Source organism: Ailuropoda melanoleuca, chromosome 10 (assembly GCF_002007445.2).
Source record: "Ailuropoda melanoleuca isolate Jingjing chromosome 10, ASM200744v2, whole genome shotgun sequence".
NCBI lineage: Eukaryota > Metazoa > Chordata > Mammalia > Carnivora > Ursidae > Ailuropoda > Ailuropoda melanoleuca.
Genome location: NC_048227.1, coordinates 22,770,235 through 22,788,569, shown reverse-complemented (window position 1 = coordinate 22,788,569; position 18,335 = coordinate 22,770,235). Strand labels below are relative to the sequence as shown.

At 38.9% G+C, this 18,335-nt stretch overlaps 1 protein-coding gene across 1 annotated transcript in view; it reads right to left on the bottom strand.

Annotated features, from left to right (window-relative positions):
• The window catches only part of DNAH3 (dynein axonemal heavy chain 3), a 174,459-nt gene that overhangs the window by 72,794 nt on the left and 83,330 nt on the right, over positions 1 to 18,335 (bottom strand). Inside the window, exons 37-42 of the mRNA XM_019808319.2 lie at positions 17,766 to 17,877; positions 15,747 to 15,988; positions 12,788 to 12,888; positions 10,555 to 10,660; positions 8,109 to 8,238; positions 4,666 to 4,911 (exon numbers count right to left, since the gene is read on the bottom strand). Coding sequence (XP_019663878.2) covers positions 4,666 to 4,911; positions 8,109 to 8,238; positions 10,555 to 10,660; positions 12,788 to 12,888; positions 15,747 to 15,988; positions 17,766 to 17,877 — 937 coding nt within the window. The remainder of the gene's footprint in view (positions 1 to 4,665; positions 4,912 to 8,108; positions 8,239 to 10,554; positions 10,661 to 12,787; positions 12,889 to 15,746; positions 15,989 to 17,765; positions 17,878 to 18,335) is intronic.

Here is an 18,335-nt window from a genome sequence, read left to right as displayed (position 1 = left end):
AAAATGAAAAGACAAGCCACAGTGTAGGAGAAAATATCTGTAAAACATGCATCTGATAAAAGACTTACTTATATCCAAGATATACAAAGAACACTTAAAACTCAACAATAAGAAAACAAACAATCTAATTTAAAAACGAGTGAAAGATCTGAACACCAACTTACCAAAGAAGATATACAGATGGCAAATTAGAATATGAAAAGATGCTCAAGGGGCACTTGGTTGGCTCAATCAGTAGAGTGTGCAACTCTTGATCTCGGGGTTATAAGTTTGAGCCCCATATTGGGTATAGGGATTACTTTAAAATAAAAAATATATATATTTTAAAGATTTTATTTATTTATTCAACAGAGATAGACAGCCAGCGAGAGAGGGAACACAAGCAGGGGGAGTAGGAGAGGAAGAAGCAGGCTCATAGCGGAGGAGCCTGACGTGGGCCTCGATCCCATAACGCTGGGATCATGCCCTGAGCCGAAGGCAGACGCTTAACCGCTGTGCCGCCCAGGCGCCCCTAAAATAAAAAATATTTTTAAAAAAGATGCTCAGCACCATATGTTATTAGGGAATTGCAAATTAAAACAAGATACCACTACACACCTACTAGAATAGCTAAAATCCAAAACCGACTACACCAAATGCTGAGGAAGATATAGAGCAAAAAGAACTCTCATTCATTGCTGGTAGGGAAGCAACATGGTGCAACTGCTTTGGAAGACATATTTGACAGTTTCTTACAAAGCTAAACACAGGCTTTGATGCGGTAATCATGCTCCTAGGTATCTACCAAACGAACTGAAAGCTTATATCCATGCAAAAACCCTTACATGAATGTTTGTACCTGCTTTATTTTAAATTTCCCCAAATTGGAATAAGCTAAAATGACCTTTAATAGGTGAATGGATAAATAGCCATACAATAGAATATCATTCACTGATAAGAAGAAATAAGCTATCAAGGCACACAAAGATGTAAAATGTCTTACAAGCATATGCCTAAGTGAAAAAAGACAATCTGAAAAGACTACGGATTGTATGATTCCAACTATATCACATCCTGAANAAACTGAAAGCTTATATCCATGCAAAAACCTTTACATGAATGTTTGTACCTGCTTTATTTTAAATTTCCCCAAATTGGAATAAGCTAAAATGACCTTTAATAGGTGAATGGATAAATAGCCATACAATAGAATATCATTCACTGATAAGAAGAAATAAGCTATCAAGGCACACAAAGATGTAAAATGTCTTACAAGCATATGCCTAAGTGAAAAAAGACAATCTGAAAAGACTACGGATTGTATGATTCCAACTATATCACATCCTGAAAAGGGTGAAACTATACTGAGAGGAAAACAATCAATGGTTGCCAAAAGTTAAGGGGAAGGAGGGATGAATAGGTGGAGCTAGGGGTTTTCTAGGACAATGTTAAACTATTCTGTATGATACTGTAATGGTGAAGAGATGATATTATTTGTCAAAACCCTTAAAAGTATACAACACAGCAAAAATGTAAACTATGGACTTTACTTAAATGATAATTTATCAATATTGGTTCATCAATTGTAACAAGTGTTCCACACTAATGCAAGATGTTAATAATAGGGAAACTAGGAGGGAGGGGTGGTTTGGGAAAGGGGCATGTAAGAACTCTGTACTTTATGCTCATTTTTTTCTATAAACCTAAAACTGCTCTAAAATTATAGTCTATTAAAATATTTTTTACAAAGAGAAGAAAGTTAAAATGAAATAGCATTTTCACATTTCAAGTTGCCCAAGATTTTAAAAAATGGTAATACTCAGGATTGGTTAAGGCATGGGGGAAATTTAGCGATCAAAAGCTTTAAAATTTTATTAGGAAATTATCCTAATAATCATGGGTTAAACAAGTAGGTAGCCACCAGAACATTGTTCATCACAATGTTGTTAATGATAGCAAAAACTAGCAAATAAAGAAAACAAGAGCAGAATAATCCCATGTTTGAAAAAATAAATCTATATGTATATATATGCATAGGGAACTGTCTAAAAGGATGGTTATCAAAATGTTAGTAGTGGTTGTCTCTTTAAAAATGTATATCTTTTGGGATGCCTGGGTGGCTCAGTCAGTTAAATGGCTGCCTTTGGCTCAGGTCATGATCCCAGAGTCCTGGAATCGAGTCCCGCATTGGGCTCCTTGCCTCTCCCACTGCCTGCTGCTCCCCCTGCTTGTACTCTTTCTCTCTTACACAAGGAAAGAAATAAAATCTTGAAAATATATCTATATCTATATATATATCTTTTTTTATTATATAAGCTATTCATATTTTTTTCTAAAAAAATCAAGAATGCATTTCACACTCAGGGTAGCTATTATGAAACAAAACAAAACAATACATGAGAAATTGGAATTCCTGTGCATTGTTGGTGGGAATGTAAAATGGTAAAACCACTACGGAAAACACTGTGGCAATTCCTCACAAACTTAAACACAGCATTATCATATGATCTATAAACTCCATTTTCGAGCATACAGCCTAAAGAAATGAAAACAAAAGACTCAAACAAATATTTGTATACCCATGCTTAGAGCAGCATTATTCACAATAGCTAAAAGGTGAGAGCAACTCAAGTGTCCATCGACAGATGAACAGAGAAACAAAATGTGGTATATACACACAATGGAATATTATTCAACCTTAAAAAGGAAGGGAATTCTGACATGCTATAGCATGGGTGAACTCTGAAGATATTACTAAGTGAAATAAACTTGTCAGGGAAGGACAGATACTACATGATTCTACTTACATGAGGTACCTAGAGCAGTCAAATTTAAAGAGACTGAAAGTAGAATGGTTGTTGCCAGGGGGATAGAGGGAGAGGGAAATGGGGAGTTAGTGTTCACAGAACATGGAGTTTTAGTTTGTGAAGATGCAAAAAATTCTGGAGATAAATGGTGGTGATGATTGCCCAACAATGTATAACACTGCTGAACTGTACACTTAAAAATGGTTAAAAAGGTAAACTTTTATGTTATACATGTTTTAGCACAATAAAAAATAATCTTCTAAACCAAAGCACAAGTAAAAGATGAAGGAAAGAGTGGAGGAGGAAGAGAAAAAGAAGAAAGAAAGAAAAAAGGGGGCGCCTGGGTGGCACAGACAGTTGGGCGTCTGACTCTTGGTTTCAGCTCAGGTCATGATCTCAGAGTCGTGAGACCAAGCCCCGTGTCAGGCTCCATGCTCAGTGCAGTCTGCTTGGGTTTCTCTCTCCCTCTCCCTCTGCCCCCCCCCACTCTCTCTCTCAAATAAAGAAAATAAATATATATTTTAAAAAAGAAAGAAAAAAGAATGAATGTACTGCTATCTAACTAAAGGTCCAGGGCCTCTATGCAGTTCATCTGATAGATGACCATATCACATAAAGTACACCACTTGTGCTGAGGAAAGACTGTGTAGGGGGTGGTGACGCCTACTTATTCATTCATTTATTATGATTATTTTGTAAAGTTTTAAACATAAATACTGAAAACATTGTACAGCAAACATTTGTATGCCTCTCTCCTAGATTTTACCATTAGTTTTTACTTGTTTTATCATATACCTGTGTCTCTCTCTATCCATCCATTAAGCCATCTTATGTTTTGGAGAGATTTCAAAGTAAATTGTATACATCTAAACACTTCTCCATAAACTTCAGCATTTACATCATTTACTCTTCGATATTTGCTTATGTTTTTTCTCAATATTAAATTTACATACAATGAAATGCACAAATCTTAAGTGTATATTCACTGAGTTGACAAATGCACGTATCTAGTGTAAACCAAATCTCTCCATATATATATATATCTCCATATATATATATATATATATGTATATATATATTACTATCACTCCAGAAGTTATTTCATAGCCCTTTAGATACTATTGTATAATCACAAAAAGTAAAGCTATTTGGCAAGAATTTATAGTATGACACCCTTTTTGGTACAGAAATATAGAAAAAAATGGAAGAAAAAATATCAAAAGTGATTATTTCGGGGTAGCTGGTTTACCATTGGTTTTTATTTTCTGTAATTTCCTTCTCTGTATTTTCTAAATTTTATATATTATTATGGTGGTAAGGAAAAAAAAAACAGTAAAAGCTACTTAAAAAAATCTTTCAATCTTTTAGTAAATGATGTCACACATAGAATATTTAGTCATTAAAGTGATTATTTTGAAGATAACATACATGGAAAAAATGGAAACATTTCAATATGATATTAGAATACAATGACAAAATTACAACAAATATTAATGTCATAATCACCATGATATGATGAATGTAAACACATAGAATAGGACTAGAAGGGAATAAGAAAAACATAAGTGCTAATTTCTCATTCTATCTCCTGGAGCCTGTTTGAGTGATGGAATTAAGGGTAATTTTTGAAAAAGAAAAGTTTTATCAAATTTTCTAAGTGAAAACAATAGTTAAAACATCCCATAAGACCCTGACTTTAGGGCCATCCCTCTTACATATGTGGGTCAGATCAGAAGACCTGAACCCAATCAGGCAAGCTACAAAATCTCCCCCTGCCTTTGTAAATTACGCTTTTAATTGGGCCACATGTTTTGGTTGTATTTGAAACCATATGATCCAAATTTTTAGAGCAAGAAAAAACAAACAGGTACTAAGTTACCTTTTTCTGGAAAGATGTTGTTTTTGGTGAGTTTGACGCTTTTGGGCCTTGGATTGTTATCATCCATACCCATGATTAGGTTGCGGAAAAACAGATCAAATTTCTTTCTGCTGTCCGCATTGATGGTGCCCGCCACGGTCCACACCAAGGCAAAGAGGAATAGACCTTGCAGCCAGAGAAAGATCTGTTGGCTTGTCAGGCCCTCATGTAATTCACTTTCCTCCTCATCTATTTCCTTGAATTCATCTAAAAACAAGAAAAAGGAACCTCAGGAGAAGCTGCATATATCTGCTCACACATAGATCTAAACAATGTAAACTGGGTGGTCTTGCTGTGAGGGTCCTGGGGAGGGGACTGATAGTGGCTGAGTGGCCATGACCTGCCAGATCATTTATCCACATATGTTTTTTGCTAGTTTCTAATTATTTTTCTATTTTTTTTCCTATTTTTTAAGTAGGCTCCATGCCCAGCATGGAGCTCAACTTAGGGCTTGAACTCATGATCCTGAGATCAAAACCTGAACTGAAATCAAGGGTAGGACATTTAACCAACTGAGCCACACAGTCACCCCTTTTCTTATTTTTTTAAACATATTTTATTATATATTTTAACATATTTTTATATATTATATATATTTTATATATATTTTATAATTTTTTCTAATTCTGAAAGGACATAGTAGTCATATATATTATATATATAATTTTTTCTAATTCTGAAAGGACATAGGAGTCATATATATTATATATAAATATATATATATTTTATAATTTTTTTCTAATTCTGAAAGGACATAGGAGTCAACCCAAAGGAGCTCTCAATGGCTGAAGACGTTGGAGGAACAAATAATTACAGCATTGGATTATAATCCATGGAATAAAATAAATATCCGTGAGTCCATACTTTAATTAGTAAATAACTGAATTAGCAAATATATANGTGAGTCCATACTTTAATTAGTAAATAACTGAATTAGCAAATTTTTGGGAAGAATAGTTCTTCCTCACAGAAGAATTCTAGTCAGTAAATGTGAAGAAATACACGTAGAAATGGAAGCTTAGCATTAGGCAAATGACACTGTTGTAACCGTGGTAGGCAAGACCCACCAATGGAGGTTAAAATCAGCGGGTGCAAATTTGAGGAGAAATAGGATATTTGCATAGTTTCAAATTATCTTCCCCCAAATACTTTTTAATGATGAAGGAAAGCCAGTAACATTACAGTAGAGAGATTTGGCTCTGGCCAAAGTTAACTTTGACTAAGAGACTTTACCAGTCATAAGATCTGTTAACATCATGTACCCCCTGATGAGGCACTGAGAAGGATGCATCATTGCTTTTGTGGTATTCTTACTGCAAAAGCATAACCCCAACCTAATTATGAGAAAACATGAGGTCAACTTAAATTGAGAGACATTCTATAAAACAACTGGCCAGTATTTATCAAGTGACAAAGTTATAAAAGACTAGGAAAGGGGCATTCAGCTGGTTCAGTTGGTGGAGCATGTGACTCTTGATCTCAGGGTCATGAGGCCCCATGTTGGATGTAGAGTTTACTCAAAAAAAAAAAAAAAGACAAGGAAAGACTGAAGAATTGTCATAGATTGGAAGAGATGAATGAGATACAATTAAAAAAAAAGGTGACCCCCTGAATTGGATCAGAATTGGAACAGAATTGGAACAGAAAAAGGACATTTAGGAAAAATTGGTAAAATTCAAATAAAGTCTTTGGTATAGTTAACAGTATATAATATCAATGTTAATTTTTTTGTAATTTTTTAAAAGATTTTATTTATTTATTTGAGAGAGAGAGAGAAAAAGAGAGAGTGCATAAGCAGGGGGAGCGGCAGGCAGTAGGAGAGGGAAAAGAAGGTTCCCAGTGGAGTGGGGAGTCTGATGCGGGACTGGATCCCAGGACCCTAGGATCATGACCTGAGCCAAAGGCAGACACTTAACCGACCGAGCCACTCAGGTGCCCCTCACTGTTAATTTTCTTATTCTGGTCATCGTATCTTGGTTATATAAGATGTTAACATTAAAGGAAGCTAGGTGAAGGGATATGTGACTCAATATACTCTTTTAGCAATTTTTTTGCAAGTCTAAAATTATTTTAAAAATAAAAGGCTAAAAAATGTATTTATTATTCCTTATCTCAAGGCCTTGCTGATCATAGTTACCATGCTCTTGCATTTTAGCATTGACAGAATAAAAAGTTAGGGCTCTGAAATCAAGTATGTGTGCATTCAAATCCAGTTCCCAGTTGTTAGTAGTTGTGTGTCTTTCACAGCACTCCTTTTAAGGACTCATGGTTAGAGATTTGGGAAGGCAAGAGATTAGGTCACTCAGTGTTGGGGACAATGAGTCCATTTCTCANCTTTCACAGCACTCCTGATAAGGACTCATGGTTAGAGATTTGGGAAGGCAAGAGATTAGGTCACTCAGTGTTGGGGACAATGAGTCCATTTCTCATGAGATGTCTTCTTTCCTGGAAATACTACACAAGGACAGGAAACAGAGCTTGGGAAAATACTCAAAATTTACAACTAATGATGCAAATATATGGCATTGTATACAGTTAGTGTGATTTTGAAAAAAAATGCCTGTAATTTTAACTTCAAGAAAATCACATAATATTTAGCCAAAGAAAGTCTTCACTCAGCTGTTCACCATGTTATATTTTTTTATCTGCACCCATAATGCTTTTGGAAGAAACGAGCTGAGAAAACGTTCATGTAAGAGGAGTTGTAGGAAGATCCATCTTGAGTTTAAATTATGTGTCATCTTGAGAGAGAAATGGCATCCAATAAAAGTTCTCCAAATCGACACATCTTTGGGCATTTTCTGGAGAATTCAATGAAATTTGATTTATGTGAGATAGTTACAGAGAACTTCTCCAGGTCCATTAAACAAACGGCTCTAATGATTTATGTACTTCCCATGCCCTAGAGAAGTTTCCCTAGTTTTGTAGAGTGTTGTGATCAGTTCTCTTACCAGTGTAACCATGTATTTTGTGAATTCAGATTTTTTAAGTTTTCTTAGCACGGGAAAGTTTTCAGTCTTATTTTTTTCAGGATCTTTTTTTCCTCAGATACATGCACATGTATCATCTAAATTCATTTCCCTCCAAGATATTTTAGTTAGGTAAAGAGGGAAAGAAATTGTTATTCCCATTGTATGGATGAAGACCCTAACCCGAGAAAGAGTGGGGTAAACTGCATAAAAATACCCAGGAAATCAATCCAAGATTACGGGTAAATCCAAAACACATGGACTCTTTCCACTAAACTCTACTATCTACACTCTAAATGCTTGCTTGTTCTAGACCAAAATTCTGGTCTCACTGTAACTCATGGAGGTGGGGGGAATAGGAGGGATAGGGAACAGAAGAAATATCCTGCAGTTACCCCACCTTCATTTGGCTTAAGAATTTTAGGTAGCACGTACCAAACAGGGAGGAATACAGTCTCATCATTGAGAAGGCAAGGTGGATGGGAGATGTTTGGACCACAAATTTACACTGAAGGCGAACAAATTCCAGGCAGGGCTGGACGAGCCACATGAACATGTCATTGACCTGAAGGTAGAAATGAAATGTGAAGAGATGTTATAAAAAAAATGAGTTTAAGACCAAGGGCATGGTACAACTCTGGAAGGCTGGAGATGCTGGTAAGTTTGCTGATTATTTTTGAGTATATCAGGGAAAAGATCACACCAAAGCTTCTGACTCTAGCTTCCTATTAATGGACTGTGCAGCCCACAGGCCATCCCCACCCCTCCCATTTCACTGCCCAGACCTGGATACTCAGAGAGGCTTGGAACTACTGTGCGTCTGCTACAAGATGCAGGAAAAACTTTAGGACCCAGACTGGGTATCTGACTTGCTTGTACAAAAAATGTTAGGAATTCTAAATAAGATTTTCAAATGACTGTTCTGCATTTGTAAGGTTGGACTCCTGTATAAAGTGCCCACAGGAAGGGCAAAGCTAAGTTTGGGGCTCGTTTTCAGTTATTCTCTATATGTACTTACTTGTGAGTAAAATGATTCTTGTCTCTGCTCCCCACCCAAGTTATTCTTAAAAAAATTCCTCCTTTATCCTCTTATTTGAGTGTTTTTTTCATTTTTGTTATACTTTATTTGTGGCTGTCACTGTAAATTATCTTAAGTCATTTTTTTGGAAGCAGGCAGGTCATCACTAAACAAATACATTAATAGATGTGTATATATGTGGATACATATCTTTATTATAAATGCATAGACACATTTATATCCATGTGTATATGGATATGTGGTATATTCATCCAGCCAACAAATATTTATTGAGCATCTGCTAACTGCAGTGTTGTAGGTGCTGGGGATAAACAATTGACAAGATAGACAAGATCCCTGCCCTCGTGGGGATTACTGAGGGGCAGGGGAGACAAACATAACTAAACAAGCAACGAATAAATAAAATACTTACAAGTCATGGAAAGTTCTAGCAGGAAACAAACAAAGGTTTTACAATGGGGAATAACAGGGAGGGTTTAAGAGGGTGGTCAGGGAAGGCTTCTTAGAGGAGGAGGCCTTTATGTTGAGATCTGGATGATGAAGGTGAATCACACGAGAAAATGGGACATTTTCAGAAAGAGGAAGAAAAGATGCAAAAGCCTTGACTTGATGAAACCTGGGGTCTTACAAGAATGGGAACAAAGGACAAGGGCGGCAGGGTAATGAGATGAAGAAGAGGGTAGGTGATGAGGTTGGAAAGGTAAGCAGGGCCAGATTACAGCCTGAGAGGCCCTGATAAAGAAGTTAGACTTTCAGATGCCCCTGGGTGGCTCAGGTGGTTAGGCGTCTGACTCTTGATTTTGGCTCAGGTCATGATCTCAGGGTTGTGAGATGGAGCCCTCTGTCAGGCTCTGTGCTCAGCGAGGAGTCTGCTTCTTTCTCTCTCTCCCTCTGCCCCTCCCCCTGCTTGAGTGCGAGAGTGCTCTCTCTCTCTCTCAAATAAATAAATAAAATCTTAAAAAAAAAAAAAAGCTAGACTTTGAGCTAAGGACAATGAGGAGTCCCTGAAGGCTTCCTGTGCAGGTGCATAGATTGGTCTCGGGATGTGCATACAGGCATGTATCTGTATAAATGTATGTGATTATATACATTGTACATATATATAAACGGGACAGGGATGGGGCCATCCTACATAGCTCACCAGAATGTTTCTGCAGTGGGGTGAGAACCCAACTATATCTTTCTTGGCTTCTTCAATGGGAAACTTTCCTAGGGAACTCTACCAACACAGGCAAAGACAAGAGGCACCAAAAGCCTGGGTTCTCCCTTCCTGCTTCCCTAGTCTGAGACTGTGCTCGGGTACCCACCTAACCTGAATGTTCACCCCTCTTTTAGGAAAGGAAGAAGGAGATAGATACTCTTAGTAGCTGCAATACAACTTTTCTAAACTGGTTGCAGCATCCTAGCTGTAGGAGGTATGGAGTCGAGGTCACCAGAATGGGGAGTGGCCGTACAAAGTGGAAGACAGCTCTTTCTAATCTGGCCTATCTTTAGAGAAACTTCTAGAGACATTTCTGCAAGTAGGGCAATGGGGCAAGGTGCGACATTCCATCCACCATGTAGAATGTTTCTCAAGCATCAGAATTCTCCACTCGGGAGACAGGGAGAGATGGAGAAGGTGGAAGGAGAAAATGACCATACTATCCCATTCTTGTCACAGGGAGAAGAAAGCTGGAAAAATGTCAGGCAGTCAGGAAGTAAGATAACTAGAGACAGGCAGGGAATTCCCTGTGCCTTCTTGCATCCTGGAATTAGGAAGGTGAAGTTGTACCTAGAAGGCCTTAGTAATGAGGAGTAAGGAGACAGGGAGGGAGGAGAAGGAAAGGAACGTGATGGTCTCACCAATTCCTTGTGCTCCTCAGTGAGGCTAGCGGGCAGGGTGTCCATGTATGAGTCCTTCAAGGGTTTCCAGCCTAGCTGATGGGGCTCCATGTAGATCATTCCACATCTGGTAGGCACAAAGAGAGGACCAGCCTGGTCCACATTTGGGTTCCCAAGCACACAGAGGTGAGGTAAATACAGGTAGTCATGATAAGGTAAGGGGCTGGAATTTGGGTTGGGGCACAGACCCTCACCAGCTCCAGTCTAAAGGGAAGGTGCCCAGATTTTGTCAGTAAAGGATGGAGACCAGTGATAATTGCTGGGGCTTGGGAGTTAGAGAGACCTGGGTTCAAATCCCAGCCCTAGATTCTACTATCTGAGTAACCTTGGGCCAGGTGTCTTTATTGGCTCTGAAATTCTATGTCCTTGTCGTAAATTAAGAAATATAAAAAATATGCAGTTCATAAGGTTATTATAGTGGTTAAATAAGAAAATGCCAATAAATAATTCAGCACCATTTCCAGGACATAGAAAATTCTTAATCCATGGACATTATTAACAGTATCATTAGTATATACTGATATTTTATGTAGTAGATGTTTGGGTTTTTTTCCCATTCTGTTACATCTAGGTCCTTGCTCTCTTGTTTGTTACGAATACAGCTACCATTTATTGAGTATCTACTGCATGTCAGGCACTAAGCTAGGTCCTAATGGACTTTATCTCTAAATATTCTTTTTAATGGTCACATTTTTAGATAGGAGGAGAGTGTGGCTCAGAGAGGCTGAGTGACTTGGAAGCGGTAACACAGTTAGACATTGGCATGGCCAGGGTGGGAGCCCAAGTTGGTCTAACTTGCCATTGCTCCTTCTACTCCCTGATATTGCTGTTTGGAATGTGGACCGATTTTCATGTTTTTATGAACTTCAAGCATACAGGATTAGATTAATTATCATCCTTGGCACACTATTATTAGCCCATCATGGCCTTTCTTAGTTAATTGTTTCAATAATGTACTGAGTGCCCATGAGCCCACCTCCCAGACAGAAGCTAGGATCTTGACAATAACCTTCACTGAACCTCAATGGTCTCCCTTATCCTATAACCCTGGCTTTTCCCACCTGAGGGGACAGAGTATCCTGGATCTCATGGTTACCTGTCTCTTGATTTCTTTCTTTCTTACATAGTTTATAGCATTTCTGTATGTTCCTAAAATGTATATATATTTATTTTAGCTGTTTTTAGCAGTTTAAAGGGAGACACTATGCTGTATGTAATATTGGGGGCTTACTTTATATATAATATTGCTAAGATTTTATACTTAATGTATTTAGTAAGATTTATCCATAGAGTTCCATGTCAGTAAAATTCATTTATTTTGAGTGATATATAAATATTACAATTTGTTATAAAAACACTCATTCAAAGGGATACATGCACCCCTATGTTTATTACAGCATTATTTACAGTAGCCATATGATGGAAGCAACCCATAGACAAATGGATAAAGAAGATGTGATATATCTATACAATGGAGTATTACTCAGCTATAAAAAGAATGAAATATTACCATTTGCAACGACATGGACAGAGCTAGAGAATATTATGCTAAGTGAAATAAGTCAGTCAGAGAAAGACAAATACCATATGATTTCACTCATATGTGGAATTTAAGAAACAAATGAGCAAAGAAAAAAAGAAAAAGAGAGAGGGAGGCAAACCAAGAAACAGACTCTTAACTATAGAGAACAAAGTGATGGTTACCAGAGGGGAGGTGGGTGGGGGATGGGTGAGATAAATGATGGGGATTAGACAGTACACTTACTGTGATGAAAATAAAATAGAGTAAAAAAAAATGATTAAAAATTATAATTTGTGACTTTATTACACATGAATTCACTCCTGTTAATGGGCATTTGGGTTGTTTCCAAGTGTTTATTATTGTTAACTATGCCTCTCTGAAAATTCTTGTATATGAATTTTATTGCATGTGGGCAAAAATTTCTTAGAAGCAGAATTGCTGGTCATGAGGCATATGAGGGTTCAATCTTAGGAGATAATATCAGACTCCTTTCCAAAGTGCTTGCCCAATTTTAGATTCCTACCAACACTGTGGGTCGAGGACTGGTTTTAGGATAAATAGGAGGGACAACAAATAATGTAGGTGATCTGCTAGGGCTTAATCACATTTGTGGGCTTTTAGGGTCAGTGAGGCCACGTGTTCCCTCAGGGTGCCAGGGCAAGGCTGACTGACCTGCTGACAGTGGCTGGAGAGGCCTGCTCCAGGTCCGCTGGCTCAAAGATCAGACTCATCTTGGGGCTCATCTGGATAATCTCTCCACTCATTAAACATAGCTGAAAGTGCAAAGCAGAGGTGCGGAGGTCAGGCAAAGGCGTTAAATTCCACCTGGAAGTGAAAGGCCTCTACTGCAGACAGAGATGGTTGAAATTCATTCAACAAATATTTCTTGAGCACCAACTATGCATCAGGCACAGGTGCATATAATAAAACAGATGAAAATCCCTGTGCTCTTGGGATTTACATTCTGCTGGGAGGAAACAGGTGATAAACAAAACACACAGCATATAAAATGATGAAAGTGCTTTGGAGACAAATTAAATAGAAGAGGAGGCTGGAGAATGCTCAGCCAGGGCTGGGTGAGTTGTGATTTTAAATAGGGAGGTTGGCGGGTGCCTGGGTGGTTGAGTCAGTTAAGAGTCTGACTCTTTAAAAAAAAAAAGATTTTATTTATTTGAGTGAGAGAGAGACAGAGATAGCGAGAGAGAGAGCTTGAGCAAGCAGGAGAGGGAGAAGTAGACCCCTGTTGAGCAGGGAGCCCAATGTGGGGCTCAGTCCCAAGACCCTGGGATCATGACCTGAGCCAAAAGCAGACACTTAACCAACTGAGCCACCCAGGCACCCCAAGCATCTGACTCTTGACTTCAGCTCAGATCATGATCTCCACACTGGGCATGGACCCTGCTTGGGATTCTCTCTCTCTCTCTCTCTCCCACTATACCCCCTATATCTGCTTAAGCACGCATTCTCTCTCTCTCTCAAAAAAAATATTAAAATAAATAAATAGGGAGGTCAGAGAGTCACTGAATTGCAGCCTTAGATGGAAGATCAAGAAGTTATTAGACTACAGCAAGTCTCATAGTTCTTACTCAGTGTTTCACATAGAACTTAACTGCACACCTTCTTCCTGTTTCATTTGCTTGTTTCCCATGAAAGACTCCTTTTGGAATCCCTCATGGATTGGTGCAGGGCTAGAGGGACAAGAGCATCTCCACAAACCCTTTCTGGAATGGAAGGAAAGGCCATCAGAAGTCCTAGTGTTTAGTAGGTGTGTCCCTATAGAAAGTAGTGTAAATACATAGGGCAGACTCAGTGTATGTGCCAAGTTAGTGGGGCTGCTTTCCATTTGCCAACACAGGTTCAAGTGAGATGGTTAAGACATAAGATTGCCTGAAGCTTTGGTCTCTCAGGGGCAAAGGGAAAACCCCATCACTCCCTGCTACTCATCCAAAGTTGTGCTCAAAAAGTCCCTTGTATGTTACCTGACCTACACAAAACACACCCGGAAACAGGTCACTACATGTAACCCCAGGGAGGTCTTAGCTGTTATGTGGTTGATACCAGCAGTACTGTCATCTCTGAATATCAAGAAAAGTAAAAGACACCCCTATCTCTGACAGTAGGTTGATTTACACCCAGAGACAAGAAGAATCACCAGGAAATTCACTGATTATGACTCCTCATACTTATCTCAGGACCAACAAGTACATTTGTACAATTAGTTTATATGACATAGCCTATATCATATAATAAAACATTTCTATTTTTATATGTTATGTAATCAAAACTACACACATGCTATAATTAGTGTGTGTGTGTGTGTGTGTGTGTGTGTGTGTGTAATTTGGATAATTAGGCCTTCCATTGTTGAGCATGACTCACGCACAGTCTCGTGAAATTTTAATGCAGTAGGAAAGTATATTTTGATTTGATAATCATGTACATTCAGTATAGAAACTCTTTCTTAAAATGGTGATAAATTTTATTTTATTTTAACATACAGTAAGAAAATGCCTGTTCTATGCCAGGTGCTATTAGAAGTATCTTGTGAATATTAACTTATCTCATCTTCCTGATGAACATTATGAGGTAGACAGTACTGTCGCCATTTTACAGATGATGAAACTGAATAGCTTCCCTGGGTTCATTCAACTGGCAAGTGGCAGTGTAGAGTTTGAACCCAGGCTATCTGGCTCCAGAGTCCAAGCTCTTTAGGCACTATGCTTACTGTGGCAGAATGTATTTTCCAAAGACTATTGCAGTGATAGCTCCCATCCCGTGTGTGCTTTCGCCAAGTGGCCTTGACCTGCTCCATCAAGAAGTAGACCATCTTTCTCTACTCCCTTGAATCTGGGCAACCCCTGTGACTTCATGGACTCATGGAATTTAGAGAAAGTGATGCTATGCCAGTTCTAAGCACAGCACTTAATTTCCTATAAACTGTCACTTCCTGCCTTTTGGAAAATTAACCACCACTAAAGAAGTGCCACTACTCCAAGCTCACTAAGTGAGACACCAAAGCCACCTGGAGAGGCCTGGAGGATGAGACACTATCTGAAGAGAAAGAGACAGAGAGAGACAGGGCAAGGAGGAATGAGCCCCCAGGCATTGAGGGAAGAAGCCCCCTTGGGTGTGGATCCCCCAGCAGTGGCTGCCCTAGTTGACATCACAATGATTAGCTGAGCCTAGCTGAGCCCTTCCAAAATTATAATCCACAATATCATGAGCAAAGTAAATGGTTGTTTTAAGTCTCTATGTACACGGCAATGGATAACCAACACCCATTCCACATATCAGGCACTATGTATGTGCTACTTTTTAATTGCCAATATCCCTATTTTATTACTACCTTTTTACAATTGAGGAAATTGAGGTTCAGATAGTTCTAGAGCTAGTGGTCTAATATGATGCCAACAACAAGGCTTTTCACCACGATGCAATATTATCCCTAAACTCATGTAGCTTACCCACTACAAGTACAAATGGAAGCATAATTCATAAGCTGTTACTTTCTTGTGGGGTGTTTATTCTTAGTGTAATAAATGTATGTAGTATATAGTTTTGGTCAATTACTCACTTGAATAGGAGGATTTATACCCTACCTATGTAAAAGTGATATGAGACTCAGTAGTACCTTTTTATTGTCATCCAGAACTGTGTTCATATTTTCGATCCAAACAGCATCTACTGGCCCATCAAATATAATCCACTTGCGTTCATCAGATATTGAAGACGCTTGCTCCCGGAAAGCATTGGCGAGGATACCATCTGTCCATTCATGGCTCACTTGGTCAAAGCACCCATAGAGCTGCCCCATGGTGATGGCCTTGGGGTTGATGATCCTGTACTCCACAGCAAATTCTTCCATCTGTTTGGCTGGGCAAGAAGGTCCAACATGAGTTACAAAGGTTCTGGTGAGACCACAACATTAGACAAGAGATAATGCCATCTCAAAGACCAACCAACCTTCATAAATATGCCCTCCAAAGGGAGTCCTTATAAAATTTGTACTCAGTTCTTATAAAGATTAGGATATCTGGATGGGCAATGACTTAAATTGTTAGGTTATTATGCCCATTAGTTTCTCACCATATTTTCTTCTGAGTCTCATTTCAAACAGGGCAAATGTGCTACTCAGATCCAAAGAAACCTGCCTGAGCCTAAATGAACTCAAGCAGTAAGGGAGAGAGGTCCATGCTACCAGGCGTTTTTATGTACCTGGCTTTCACGGCTACCCTAAGAAACTTGGCTTCGACTTGAAATGAGGAAAGGACTGACATTTAAAAGATTCTGGAAAATACTGGTTACTTTTTTCCCCCTATCTGAAGGACTAGTTTAGCCCTGAAACCTCTTCTTTAGCTGTTCAGCAAGTGACCCCTGAGACATTCACACCATGAGAGTACTAGGACCCAACACAGACTGATAGATGGCACATGAGGTGCATTCAAAAACAGAACTGAAAATAACCAGACTTTTAAATGATCCTTCAAAGTCAGAAAAAGTTGGGAGTGCCTGAGCCATGTACTAAAAAAGAACCATTTCTGCAGAATCCCAAGGAAAAAACAACAGGGTAGCCTCTTTTCTTTTCATTTAGTTTCTTAAACTGTGTTCAAATGACCAGAATATTAAGTTTGAAATGCCCTAATTAGTTACTAGGGCCAAGTTAGTTTCCAAAACAAAAAACCTCAAAAATCCAACAGCAACTTAATTAATTATTAGCAAAAACATGTTAAGATGAAGTACTGGAAGGGAACGTGTAAATAGAAGGCATTGCTTATCAAAACCACTGGCTTGTGGGGTGCCTGGGTGGCACAGCTGGTCGAGTGTTTGACTCTTGGTTTCAGCTCATGTCCTGATCTCAGGGTCTTGAGATCAACCCCTGCGTCAGGCTCAGCACTGAATCTGCTTGGGTTTCTCTCTCTCTCTCTGCCTCTCCCCTCCACTCTCTCTAAAATAAAGAAATAAATCTTAAAAACAAACAAACAAACACCACAGGCTTGCTTTTTTATAAAAGAAAAAAACCCAAAATTGTTTCTCTGGCCGTACACATGGCTTTCATTTGTTGAGCAGGAACTCCACTAGGTTATTTTCCTGCATAATCTCATTTAATTCTCACAACAATCCCATTCCACAGGTGGGAAAACAAAGGCTAAGAGAGGTTTAGTCATTTGTCCAAGGTCTGGGTCTGATTAAAAACCTGAGGTTTTATCTTCTACATTAAATGGAAGGAAGGAAGAAAAGAAGGAAGGTAGGGGAGGGAAGGAAGAAGGGAGAAAAAGGGAGAGGGAAGGAGGGATGAAAAGAAAAAAGGAGAAAAGAAACCATGCAATAATTGGCTTTCAGAATAATTTGTTCAGGACAGTGGCAGGAGTTTCTCCCTCACTGGAAAGTCTTTGGAGAAGCCACTATTCGGTATTTGAAAAACTCGAGAAAATTCCTCCACTTAATGACATGCACATAAAATCCCCATTAGAAGCTCCCCCAGCCCCACCCTTATTTTCTTCCTGCAGACATCTGTGTGCCATGTTCTATTTCTGGCTCTGATGTCACAATCCAGGGATGGCAAAACTAACAGCCTGGCATTATCTCCATGGAGCCAGCCAACCTACTGGGGAGTCCTGTGCTCCCGGGAAGCCAGGGATGTGAGCTTTACCTTCGTATAAATCACCCAGAGCTGCAGCCAACACTTTATAAGCACAGGTCTTGCCACCCATGGGGTCTCCAACGATCATATAGCCATGTCTTACCAGCATCATCTCATAGATCTGGGAGGAGACATCATTTTAAGCAGTTAATCATTGCAAACCTCCCAGAAATGCAAGCCAGTCAGAAGTCAGTGAGGAATGAGGGACCAAAAGAGGATTACCACAGTCACTTCTACCTCTGATGATCCATAGTTTAAATATATTTTGGATAGGGGCACCTGTGGCTCAGTCGGTTAAGCGTCTGACTCCTGATTTTGGCTCAGGTCATGATCTCAGAGTTGTGAGATTGAACCCTGCGTCTGGCTCTGTGCTAAGCATGGAGCCTGCCTAAGATTCTCTCCCTCTGCCCCTCTGCCCCCCACTTGTGTGCTCCCTCTCTCAAATAAATAAATAAATAAATAAATAAATAAATACATAAATACCTTTTGGATAAATATATGTGTATGTTTCAGATAATTTAAGAAATGGGAACTCCTATTTGCTCTGTACTTACCAATGTGCTAAGCATCAAGTGACTT